General features: G+C 40.6%; 1 protein-coding gene across 7 annotated transcripts in view; it reads right to left on the bottom strand.

Moving 5' to 3' along the window:
• Window positions 1–13,349, bottom strand: part of GUCY1B1 (guanylate cyclase 1 soluble subunit beta 1) — a 139,624-nt gene that overhangs the window by 75,859 nt on the left and 50,416 nt on the right. For 4 of the 7 annotated variants that reach the window (XM_050946444.1, XM_050946443.1, XM_050946446.1 and 1 more), the window contains exons 6-9: window positions 12,745–13,230; window positions 12,038–12,181; window positions 9,539–9,693; window positions 5,979–6,975 (exon numbers count right to left, since the gene is read on the bottom strand). The exons of 2 other annotated variants lie outside the window; for them this stretch is intronic. In XM_050946444.1, coding sequence (XP_050802401.1) covers window positions 6,774–6,975; window positions 9,539–9,693; window positions 12,038–12,181; window positions 12,745–13,230 — 987 coding nt within the window. In that variant the 3' untranslated portion in view covers window positions 5,979–6,773. Of the gene's footprint in view, window positions 1–5,978; window positions 6,976–9,538; window positions 9,694–12,037; window positions 12,182–12,744; window positions 13,231–13,349 lie in introns of those variants that run through there. One more of the 7 variants, XM_050946447.1, reaches the window with a different exon arrangement.

Here is a 13,349-nt window from a genome sequence, read left to right as displayed (position 1 = left end):
AGTGGTAGAAGTTGTTTGTGTAGTTCAGTGTTTATTGGCAATGAAGAGCAACATTGCAGCGATCCCTATTGTACCTTGTCTCTTTGCCTACCCATGTTTGTAAAACTTTATGAAATAGTGCAAATTTAATTATTTTCTGTGTAAAATGAACTGTCAACTCCTTATGCATGCAATTTTAAAGGTTTTTATGAAACCATTATGTGACAAACAGAAATGAACCATCAACTGACATGAAAATGAGAACTGTTTTCTTAATTAAAAGCTATCTATTATCTAACTATGAAGAACCTTTTTATTACACCAGCAGTGAAACAAAACAGTAAAGTGCAACAGTACAGTACAAGGCACAACACAAGATGCAGGAGGGCTTAAAATAACAGGCAAATATACCTCTTCTGGTGTATGGCCTTCTGGCATGGAGTGCAGAGACTTGAATTTACCAAGGGTGACAGAGGGCTCAAAAGAGCTCGGATCCTAGATGCCACTGTTCTTGCTGCCCTGATCTGTGAGGGGAATCACTTCTAGGAGCAGTGCTGCGGGGGTACAGCAAGGAGGAGATGCGGGCTCAAAAGAGCTCGGATCCTAGATGCCACTGTTCTTGCTGCCCTGATCTGTGAGGGGAATCACTTCTAGGAGCAGTGCTGCGGGGGTACAGCAAGGAGGAGATGCTGTTGTTTCCAGCAGCCTGTATTGTCCAAGGGTTGCATAACATGGCTGCATGCAGGCTTGCAGTCCTGCATTGCCTGCCACCCTAACAGCAACATGTGTTGCAACAGGGCATTTCAGCTTTATATTGCCTCCAGGAGTTGCCTCTGCATCTCCCTTTTTCCATACTGTCTTTGGCCATGGCAACATTTTCCCTAGCAACTCTCATGCTGTCCTTTGCCACTGCAATGACACTAGCACTCAGCAACATTTTCCCTAGCAACTCTCATGAGGAGTTGCCTCTGCATCTCCCTTTTTCCATACCCATTTTCCCTAGCAACTCTCATGAGGAGTTGCCTCTGCATCTCCCTTTTTCCATACTGTCTTTGGCCATGGCAACATTTTCCCTAGCAACTCTCATGCTGTCCTTTGCCACTGCAATGACACTAGCACTCAGCAAGACTGTTTTCAGAATTGTCAGATTCCCTCTCTCAATCCTCAGATACTGGCTCCACCTCGCTACATTTTTCTATTTGTTCTTTCTGTTTCATCACAAGTTTTCCATTTGCTCCCCCTCAGGTTTGCCAGCTGTTCAGCTATTGATAAGGGCCTGAGATGGGGTGTACAAACTCCATACTGGAGAGGAAGGGTTAAGAGCCACTCTGGGCCCAGGCGGCTCTGTCCTGCCATGCCTGCAATGCATGAACAGGCTGGAAGAGGAGCTTTAAATGGGAGCAGAGTAGCTCACTTGCAGGCAGCCAGCAGAGGTTAGCAGATGTGCACTGTGGGAGGCTCAGCTGCCTGACCCACTGACTAGGGATGGCCTAACTGACCAGCTGAGGGCAAAGGGTGCTGGATGTGTGAAAGGTTGGAGACTTCTTCTTTATTTTGCTTACATGTCTCTGCTGTTCCCTCTTGTGTGGTTAGGCTGGCAGGAAGTTACCAGGGTGGCAACCACATAGCACTCCAGGGCGTAGGACTCAACTGCCTACCTTTGGGTCCTGGATTGGAAGCTGGGTTCATTTACCAAACCCGTCATGGGGCTGGAGGCAACAAGACTATCTCTGATACTAGAGACTTGGGACTAGGAAAAGCCCATATTTTGAGAGTCTCGACTTTGGTACTTTCGCTGGGTGAAGCCTGAAGCCCCTTGCTGGGCAGCAGAACTAGCATTTTTGGACTCTTTACATACCCCAGAAGGATTGGACACAACTTATGGCCCAGCCAGAGAGCTGAGTCACAGAAAGGGAGAGACTGTATTGGTCAGAGCAGCAGTCAACAGGAGGCACAAAGAAGAGGTCCTGTCATGCCCTTGCCTAGCCACTAGGCAGCATCTGTGGGGAGCAGGCCCCCTTCACAAAGGCCTGTCTTTTGAAGGTCTGGCCCATGCTGTGGGGGTATTAAAAAAATGCCAAATGATTACTGATCATGTTTTAGGGAGGCTGTGATAGCATTTTTTTTAATACTAGGTGACTAAGAGGCAAAGAATGGCCTTATTCAAAAGGCAGAGGGTAGATTAGGGCGATACAGTGAAGTTATTCACCAAGATGCTCCCCCCAGAAATATTACAGGAGTGGAAAGGAATCACAAGCTAAGCCAGTAGGAATGGTCATGTAATTATTTCTCAATCGCTGAACAAAAACTGAGCAACTTCTCAGCTTGAGATTTTTGCTTAATCTCCCCTGCAGACAAGTTGAAAGTATAAAGAAAAATAGATAGGTTTCTGCAATGACTGAATGCTTCAGGAACTGTTACCCATCAGTAAAAATGAGTGTTGCAGGGCATTTAGTGGGTAGCCATTCTTTGTGGGTTTATGGGCATGCAATGCTCATGTCTATCTCATGAAAAGTGAGACCATGAACCAAACTTCTCTTCCTGTAACCACTGTCTGAATAAACTTTTGTATTTCACACAAAAGAATGTTTTCCTTACGTGAAGGCTGCACCATGCTCCTTGCCCTGCTTCTGGAAGTGGCTAACAGGGTTGGGGAGTGGTGGCAGCATTCTCCAGGCAGGACAGCTAAGGGAAAGGAAAATAGGGGACATAGTATATGTGCCTTCTGAAAACAGTCGGCAGCCATGGCATTAGGATGAGACACAGGCTAATTGCCCCCAGAGCAGCTGTCGTTTTGGAAAGATGTATGACGTGGGGATGTGGGGCGGTGAATGGACAGTGTGGATAGAGGGAGGGAAGCAGGACCTCAGATTCGGGAAAAGCTTCTAGCTCATGTCTGCCTACAATGGCTGTGGCCATGGTGCACCCAGAACAAAAGATGGCATGGCAGGATAGCATAATAAATACAAATGTAAATTATTTTAAAAAAATAATAAACTTACATGCTGAGGTTCTCTCCATGGGATTAGCCCCCTCAGTCCTGATTTGGGTTACTGCCTGGCAATCAGAGATGGTTGCTTCAGAGCAGAAACTGAGCTCAATTCTACTTGGCTATCATCAGGGTCCTGGGTCCTGCACAGATCCTGGCTTTCTGGGGAGATCTCTTAATTGGCCTCCTCATGGTCATTCCTCAATGAGTCTTGCTGGTCATCTTATGGGGAAAAAGGCAGCCAGCAGACTCCATAAGCTGCCTAGGTTGAGTGGTCTTGTAGCGTTATAAAATCGTCTCCAGTTCCTCAAAAATGGACAGGTTACATGTTCCCTGCTGGACTTTCTCAGTTCTCTGTCATTTCAACGGAGGTGCTCTAGAGCAGCTTGCTTTTGATCCAGCACTGTTCCACATTCTGGTCATGGTCCCTCATGGACATCTGCCTAGCAATGGCCACAAAATGGTCTTTATTCCAGTGGCTGCCACAAGAGGTCCCTGAACTAACACTCCCCAGATGGCGATGAGACAGGATATTGGTGAAGCTGCTCAAGACATGTTGTAGGTCTTCAGTAGTAAACTGGAATCCAGGGGTGAATGGACAAAATCTGGCTGAGTGCTAGTTTATAAATGAGGGTGGGGACATGTCATAAACAGATTGCTAAGGGTTAATGTTCTTTTACCTGTAAAGGGGTAACACCAGTAACCTGAAACACCTGACCAGAGGACCAATCAGGAAACAAGACTTTTTTAAAATCTGGGTGGAGGGAAGTTTGTGTGTGAGTTCTTTGTTCTTTGTCTTGTGTCTGACCCTCTCGGCTCTGAGAGTGATCTTTCTATCTCCTGGCTTTCTAATCTCTGTTTCCAAGTTGTAAGTACAAGAATAGTAAGACAATAACAGGTTTATATTGGGTTTTTTTTGTATTTACATGTGTGTAGTTGCTGGAATGTTTTAAATTATATTCTTTTTGAATAAGGCTGTTTATTCATTTTTTTCTTTTAAGCAAATAACCCTGTATTTGTCACCTTAATACAGAGAGACCATTTTTATGTCCTTTTCTTTCTTTTTTATATAAAGCCTTCTTTTTAAGACTTGTTGGGAGTTTTTTCTTTAGTGGGGACTCCAGGGAATTTAGTCTGCAGCTCACCAGGGAATTGGTGGGAGGAAGAAGTCGGGGGGAAAATCTCTTTGTGTTAGATTTACTAACCTGACTTTGCATACCCTCTGGGTGAGGGGGGAAGTACTTGTGTTTCCAGGACTGGAAACAGGGAGGGTGGAGTCCCTCTGTTTAGATTCACGGAGCTTGCTTCTGTACATTTCTCCAGGAACCCAGGGAGGGAACACCCGGAGGGGGGAAGGGAAATGGTTTATTCCCCTTTGTTGTGAGACTCAAGAAATCTGAGTCTGGGGGTCCCCCAGGGAAGGTTTTGGGGAGACCACAGTGTGCCAGGCACTGTATAGATTCCTGGCTGGTGGCAGCTTTACCAGGTCCAAGCTGGTAGCTAAGCTTGGAGGTTTTCATGCTAACACCCATATTTTGGACACTAAGGTCCAAATCTGGGAAAAATGTTATGACAGGACATCTGGTCAACTTGACCCCAGACCAGGGGAGGGCACAAAGGTAAACAGACAGATCAGTAATGGTCACACATAGAGGAGTGTGGGATAGCCTTTGCAGACGGTGGAAGTAGTTTGCAGCAGGATTGTGTGCACATGAACAATAGGCTGGACTAACTTGCTTCACAGCAAAATTAGTTCACTTTAAGCACTCCAGAGTTTGCAATAAATGTAGAGTCAGTGTGCTAAAAATGAACTGCATCATGTATACGCAAGTGTTTTCAAAGCAGATTAACTCAAAAAGCTGTGGATTAACCTTCCCCTGCCCCCTACATGTGGATATATCCTTGGTGTCGCTTTTAAAACCAGCGGGACTATACAGGTGCAGAATCTTAGTGGTGTCACTTAGCGTACACATATGGTCCCAGAAATAACCACACACAACTCTTTTCCAAAAATCAGAAGGGGAGTCAGAAAGTAAAGAAGTCACTTTATGATATCTGTCAACATCCTGGATAGCTCTGCAGTGATTAACCATGCTGGTTTCTAGGGCAGGATTTCTAGTACCTGGGCAGACTAGAAGCCCACTGATATTTTCTGTTGGATCAACCCTAGAGGACAACAGAAATGCTTTTTAAATCAATATGTAAATACAAAAGAATGTTGAAGAGTTCAGATACCAGTCTCTCTCTTGCAAGGAACTGATGTTGTCACAAATATCCTAAGGATATGTCTGTACTACCCAACTGATTGGTGGGCACCAATCAATCCAGTGGGGGTTGATTTAGCACATCTAGTCTAGACGCAATAAATCAACCCCCAAACGCTCACCTGTCAACTCCTGGATTCCACCGCCATGAGAAGTGCAGGCAGAGTCAAGAGGGGACCGTCAGTGGTCAACTCACTGCAGTGAAGACACCACGGTGAGTAGATCTAACTATGTTGACTTCAGCTATGTTATTCACATAGCTGAAGTTGCATAACTTAGATCGATTCTCCCCCTCCCCATCCCCAGTGTAGACCAGGCCTAAGTCAGTGCAAGGTATGCCAGTCCCAATCCGCTATAGGGGCCAAGTTGTGTGTCTCAGGAGAGTGACTGTGCAAGGTTATTAACTTGAAGTAGAAATGGAATCCTGAAGTCAAGTCTCAATAACTAACGAGCCTCTGTTTACTTGTAAAACGTATGTATTAGATGTGTACTGCAGATGTGTACTCATATATTTTAAAGCATTTGTCTTCACCTTTAGTTCTCAGTGACAAGTGCTGAAGTGAATGAACCGTACATATTTCAGAGTCCATCTCACCTCTACATTATTTCTAGCTGTAGTATAAGATCATATGTTCAAAGCAATATGTTTGTGTCCTACGCACTGTACAGTCCGCTTGGAATGTCCTTTCTATGTAAACACTCTACATTATGTACTATTACTTCCTTCAAAAGAGTTACAAATTAAATGACAATAAACGGAAAACATTTATTGCTATGATACATAGTATCAGAGGGAAATAATTTTTAAAATAGGGTTTGAAAACTCCAAAAACTAAAGTCTTATTTGATTACAGAGGCTTTAGTGTGTGATTATACAATATTTGAATATTCTATAAATATTTATTTTATGCACAAAGAAAACAGGGAACAGTAAGCATCCATACTCTGCTGTATATACTGGTATTAGTTACAACTAGCAACCTGATCCATCAAGGTGCTGAGCGCCTTCAATTACTGTTAACTTCAGCTCCCACTAGGAAGGAGATGGGCAGCCCCTCACAGGACTGGGCCCAAAGATGCAATGGAAGGAGTTATTACAGTAACAGGTGTTTCCTTTTTCTTATGGAGCAACTAAGAAAACTGCATTTTGATAGTCACTGTTATGCACCAGCACACCAAACTGCATATGACTGCATCACTTGTACACAACATTTTTTGATACACTGTATGTACAACATGTTTAGAATTTTCAGTACAGGTAGAGTTGAAATGGTCGTTATGTAGGACAGATTGCCACAGGAAAAAAAAAGTACTCTTAAACAGTGTTTTAAATAGTGAAGTTGAAATATTATTTTAGTGACTATATCATCTGGAAAGTAAAAATAAAAAGTAGTATCTGACATACTTCCTGAAATTTTAATACTGGCTTTCAGGTATTAACAATCTAAAGTGCTTTCATGTTTCATACTTTTTTAAACTCTCAATTTATACAAAATTAAAATATTTTATAAAATTCTTTTGTAAATGTGTGAATGTACAATTTAGTCTACCCCTGTTGCCTTGCCCAAGAAATTTGCATTGCCATCTTCAAAATCTCTCTTTTGAAACCAAGGCTTTGAATTTGTTCCTTGAAGATAAGCATCCAGAAAGTAACAAATACCAGGAATATCACTGGGAAAGTTTGGAGGAAGTTCTTCTCTTGAGCGAGGTGTGAACACAAAATCTGGATATTCTTTTAGCAGCCTATGAGACAATTAAAATGACTTGATTAAATATGAAATCAAACATTAACTGCTACTGCTAGTGACAACATTCTTCTTTTTACATGTCTTGTAAATTGGAGCAGAACTTGTTCCAGTATCTATATGTTATTTTAAAAGAGGATATATTGTCTTGCTTATTTAGCATAACCTTTGCTCATTGATTGACATGCTGGTACATGAGATATTCAAACAGGATGATAGTCTCTCCTTTTTTGTCCATACAAGGCATGTTTGTATTTCTCCTTGTTCTAAATGTACATGATAGATTTGTTGTTAACATTTCAAGAGACTATTTAGCATTAAATAATAAATCAAATTATTATATAAACCTGGCACCAGAATTCATCTTTCAACCAATGAGATGCTGAAGGATTTGTCAAGTAAAATATTTAGACCTAATATTAAATATAACCTTTATACTATTTTACACAACCTTCCACTAAAACCAGTCATCTCCTCTGGCATCTGAATTACAAATAAAAAGTTTGCTTCTACACTTTAGAGATAATTATTGGCACTACATATGTGAAGTTCTAAGACACCTTTGTGCGTAAACTATCAAAAGGCTGCAAGAATACATGCAACCATCACCTTACAATAGTGCTGAAGTGATAGGCAAAGGAATTCTCCATCTCAGCCAAATCCCTGCCATCACAACAAGCCTGACTGAAGGTCTTATTGAAGGTCAACAGATTTGGGCTCCTTCACACCAAGGGAGGTAGCAAATTTCACAATCAAGCACCCCGCATTGAGAATGTCCTTCCCAATTAAGTTGGAGAGATGAGGTGGGTGAGGTAATATCTTTTATTTGACCAGCTTGTGAAGTTGGTCATATAAAAGATATTACCTCACCCACTCTGGCTCTCTAATATCCTGGGACTAACACAGATACAACAACACTGCATACTTCCCCTTGAAGAATAAATCAAGGAACTATCAGCTCAAACATTCCAGTTGATCTCAACTGCCAGGTAATACATGACAAAAATGGACTTGGATACCTAGGGTCCAACTCATAAGGACACTATAGATCAAAACTGGCACCTTGAATTGAACCCAGAAATGAAGTGGAAGCCAGTACAGTCTCTGAAACACAAATAAAATATGGTCTATGTACAAAACACTGCTAAGAATGCAAGCAAGTTTCCAAATGGTCTTCAGGTGTAACTCTAAGTAAAGTATATTGCAATAATCCAATCTAGAAGTGTCACAGACATGACTAATGGTGTTGAAGACTACATCTGATATGTGACTACATCCTCACAACTTCTTTGCCATGTGCATATAGAAAAAAAAGCATTCTTGGCCACCAAGGTTATTTTGACACTCTGAAGAAGCTAGGGCTCCAATAGACCTGCACTGTGAGCTAGAGGAACAAAAGGCAGGTAGCTCCTTAATAGTAGGAACAAAAATCACTTCCCCATTGTCTCTGGTTTCTTTCCCCACCCAACATCATCACCTCAGAGGTTATCTGAATTCATTTTTCAACCAGCCCACTCTTATTCAAGCCATGATCTTGGCCAGATGCTGGAAAACCCAACAGATTATATTGACCTGGGGATGTGAAATAAAGACTTAGAGCTGTTTATCATCAGCAAATTCAAACAAACCTCATTATTTCCCCTTGAGACCTCAAATATACATTCAAAAGGAGGCATGACAGAACAGGATCCTTCTGTATCTCACAAGGGAGAGCCCTCTAGCTGACTGATTGAATAATCTCCTAACCCTGTCTTCTGGGTCCTCTCTGTCAGAAAACAGCAGAGCAACTTAACTTCAACTCTGTGTCTCTCCAGCAGTGTCCACAGAACTGGCAACAATGCCTTGTGGTCAATGGCATCAAGGACTACTGAGAGATCTAAAAGAATCAGTATGGGCCCCTCATGTTTGTCCACCACTAGAAGATCATTAATTAGGGTGAACTGAATAGTCTGGGTTTCATACTGTCTAAAATTAGATTGAACTGGGGTCAACAAAATTTGTATAACTCAGATGTCACTAGAGTTGCTTCACTACAATCTTCTCAGTTATCTTCCTTAAACAAGGAAAATTCAAGATCTGGTGATAGTTGCCAAGCTTGTTAATGTCTAGAGGTGTTTTCATAAGGAGGAGCCTACCAACTGTTCAGTTAGGTTATTTTCAAAGGTGTCTAAGTGAGTTAGGTTCCTAGCTCCCACTGAAAATCATTTAGCTCAATGAAGATCAGATACCAGGAGATGAAGAAAAAGCAAAAGTTACAAGGCTTCAAGGTTAGTAGCAAAATGTATTTCAGTTATCGGGACTTTTTATTGTTCTAAATAGGATGGGGATAGAATACGTATTAGCTACTCAGCCTCACTCCACACTTTGCTTGCTGCTGTCCAGCTCCTGACTAAAAGTAATCAAGGTACAATCATGAGCAGTATGGTCAATGGATAAAACAGGAAAGCAAACAATATTTTGAAAAGAAAATGCGGGAAACAATTGTGAAAGTACTGAAGAAACAATCACTAGTTTTAGATTTTTTTTTTTTTTTGGTAACTATACACTGTAAATTACTGTACCTGTAAGTTGTTGGACTGACATTTATTTTCCCAGGTATACTGCAAGACTCAAACTTGTTGGCAAGAGTTACATTGTTTCCAAAGAGACAATAACGTGGCATTTTAACCCCAACAACTCCAGCAAAGACGGACCCAGAATGGAGGCCAATACGCATCTTTAAATAAAATATATAAAACAATATTTGTTAGCCAAAATAGTTTAATCTGTTGAAATCAGTTCATTTATTGGTTCCTCCTTAATTAGAATGATCATGAGGTGGGGGTCATCTCCTTTAGATGCACGTATTCCGTTTTCATTAGCGGGAAGTAAACCTTCTCAGGGAAAGACTAAACTGCTTAATTTTACTGCCTATAAATATTAAACAGACATTCATTTGCTTACATAACTGTGATAAAGTTGGTCTCTACAGCCCTAAATTGATCTAGAAATGACATCAGGGGACACAGTAACTCTCAGTTTACCTTCCTGGGTATTTAGAGGGAAGGGGAGTTGTACAGTGGAAAGATGGGCTGGTGACATGCTTAAATAAATGTAAGAAGCATTGGGTTTTGTCTTAAGGTCACAGTCTGAGCTCTAAAGAAGGAAAATTATGACACGTACACCCTGGTTCCAGTGGTAGAGGTGGGCATACCTAGAATAAAGCCTGGTTCTAAGGTATGGGAATTGAGTAACTGAGCAAACAAGCAGGCTACCGAATGCATAGGTCAGTTAGAGTATGCAGGAATCTCTTTTTCTGTAATTAGTATTAGGGTTTGCATAGTTTGCTTATTTGATATTGTTCTTTGTGTTCCTTCTGTTTTATTTGTTCTCCCTTTAAAGGACCTCTTATATGAAGTATTCTCTCACATTTAGAGAGGGTCTCTCCAGAACAGTGTTTTGGCTCAGTGGTGGAACACTTGGAGAAGCTTGCACTGCTGCTACCTGTGCTATACCCATTCTTTTGCATCCCTACAACTCTCAATTTCACACCTTTAACAAGAGCTGAACTGATGTTCTGTATAGTTTTAAATAGAATAGCAGAGCACCCTGAAACAAAAATAATATCCACCCATACAGCAGAGCCCACAGATGTCTGAGGTACGGACACTAATATAGCGGTCTAGCTTAAAATAAGAAATTTGCAGTCAGGCATCTTTTTTCAGAAAATTTATTAAAAAAAATAGAATAACAAAGCTGAGAAACAGTGCACAAAACAGCCAATATTTCCATCAAAAGATCAAAAATGGAGGAAGTGTCACTTTCAATTATAAAAAGCTTCCATTTGATGCTTGTAACTTCTTACGCAGTACACATTATTTTCTGCATCTCTTAAATGAATTTTATAAGTTTAAGAGTATCTGTCTTTCAAAACTGACATCAGCAATTGTGATGGAATTGTAAACTTCTTCATTAAATATTGTTAAAATGTTTCCAGCATCTTTCTAATTGTATTTTGTATTTTTTAAATTTGTTGTGACTTATAATAAATAATGGGACATGTTTATAACAGAAGGGTGATGTTCTTGCTGATAAAATGTAGAGTACATACCCATCTCAAAATACATTTTCTTGGATTTCTATCTGAGCCACAAGAATTATTTTAACTCCAAAACAGAGGGACGGGATTTAAAAACAAATAAATAAAGATGTAAGGAAATGTACTCAAAAAGAAAAAAAAATAATGCTTAGGGTCTCAGAGGCCTATAGACTTAATAAAAACAGGACCCAATCCAAAGACCACTGAATTCAATAGAAAGACTTCTCTTGACATATATATTTTGGATTAGTGACATGTTTAGTACCTCCTGGTGAAACTGATAAAATGTTTAGTTGACCATTCCCTTTAATGCAAACATGCACAAGAGTAAATTCGTTCATACTAGTCCCATTTTTTTAATGAGATGTAAATCCATGCCTAAAATTAAGCACATGCTTTGTTAAACTGGGGCCATACCGTATTGTAACCCCACCATAGCTGACTGAAGTTTTGCCCAAATTGATATTAATGGTTTAACACAAAACTGGGATGGAAAAAACCTGTCATGTTTTATACACTCTTGCAATAAGGATTATTGTTGTCCTTTTGGTGATTTATATTCACCCACTGCCTCAAAACAGACCCTTCCAAATGTAATTTTCTCAAGGATTTCATTTGAGAAAGAGAGGCTTGGTCTCCTAATTAAAGTACCATAGCAGAATATTGCACATCCATGGCAATTTTATTGCTACGGAAACACTGAACAACAGTACAGTAATGTTCTGAGAATGATTTCAGAGAATTTCAGTCCTCTTAATGGATTTTTAGGGCTTTGGTCTAATCTTTCCCTTCCTTACAGAACCCTAATCTCTAAAAGAATTAAAACTCTGGTCCTCTTGTCAGACCATTCCCACACTCTCCCTGTTTGTTACAAGTTATTAAACATTACATAGGTGACATTTCGTTGATGACAAAATAATAAACGTTTCCACCCCAGCAAAAAAATCTATGCATGAATATGTTTCTAATATATTTGCCTGACCTTGATAGGCTCTCCATGGGGAGACATCACCTCATCTGACAGCTCCATCATCTTCAGTGCCATCAATGCTATTTGAACAGCATGTGTCTCGCTTTCTTTGTGTAAACCTCCAGCCACGCAATAAGCATCTCCAATGGTCTCCACCTAAACATATACATTTGTCTCTTATTGTCTATGCATTCTGAGATGATGAAAAATATGGCATGGTTTTAAATGCTCTCAATAGGCCACACCCTGCAGTTCTTACTCAGACAAAACTGCCACTGGATTGAAGTTTTATCTGAGGAAAGACTGAGTCCTAAAAGATAATTGGATCAAGTCCTGCAAAGATCAGTTGCAAAGACTGCCTTGCACTGGTGATGGCAATTGCTTTTATTATGCTAAAATACTTTCCCCCATGCTGTGGTACTCTGGCATCTGCTCTGATCAAATGCTTACCCCAGATTCACACCAGTGTACCTGAAAGCAGAATTTTAACCTAATGCCTCTAACTTACAGCAAATTTCCCACATGATTGCACAATCAGCTGACTTTGTAGACAATCTCTGTTTCATTTTGTGACCTGTCAAACTATTATAGTTAAAGTCTGTGTCAAAATAATTTTTCAAATCCTATTATTCTCTATACCAGCTTAGTCTCCCTTTCCTTCCTCCCCGGCTCCTCCTCTGACCCCCAAGATTGCCATAGAAATGCAATAAATTCTCTACCTTGTAGACATCTAGCTCTCCGCACTGGTAATCAAAGCGAGTATAGAGCTCATTAAGCATGGTGATAACCTGCATAGGTGAGCACTGGGCACAGATGGCAGTGAATCCTACAATGTCAGAGAAAAGCATTGTGACATTATTAAATTTCTTGGCTTGCACAACTTGTCCCTGCCACAGCTGCTGAGCAACCTCACCAGGAAAAATTGAGCACAAAAGATCTACTGTCTTCTTCTTCTCCTCTTCCAGAGCTTGGTGGGCCATCTCAAGAGTAGCTTTAAGCTTTCCTAATCTCTTCTTTAGTCCATCTTGAGCTCTGGCTTGTTCTCCTATCAAAACAACATCCCTCAGTGCATTATGAATTGGAATATCAGAAAGGTATAATCCACGTCCTGTAAAATCTTCTAATCGGTCCACACAGGGAGATCCCAAGAACAAGATGGCACTGGATTCAAAAATATAGATCATTTGGCCTTTAAGATCCATTACCTGAAACAATAAAAGAAAGAAGAGTCATCCACAGCTATGGCAATATTTCAGGAAGGGGAAGAATCAGGGTAGACAGTTAGGCTGTATCACACAAGGAACAACTATGGCCTTGTATTTTT

The sequence above is a fragment of the Gopherus flavomarginatus genome, chromosome 3 (assembly GCF_025201925.1).
Source record: "Gopherus flavomarginatus isolate rGopFla2 chromosome 3, rGopFla2.mat.asm, whole genome shotgun sequence".
NCBI lineage: Eukaryota > Metazoa > Chordata > Testudines > Testudinidae > Gopherus > Gopherus flavomarginatus.
The sequence above is the reverse complement of the archived record's forward strand: the minus strand, read 5'-3'. Positions and strand labels throughout refer to the sequence as shown.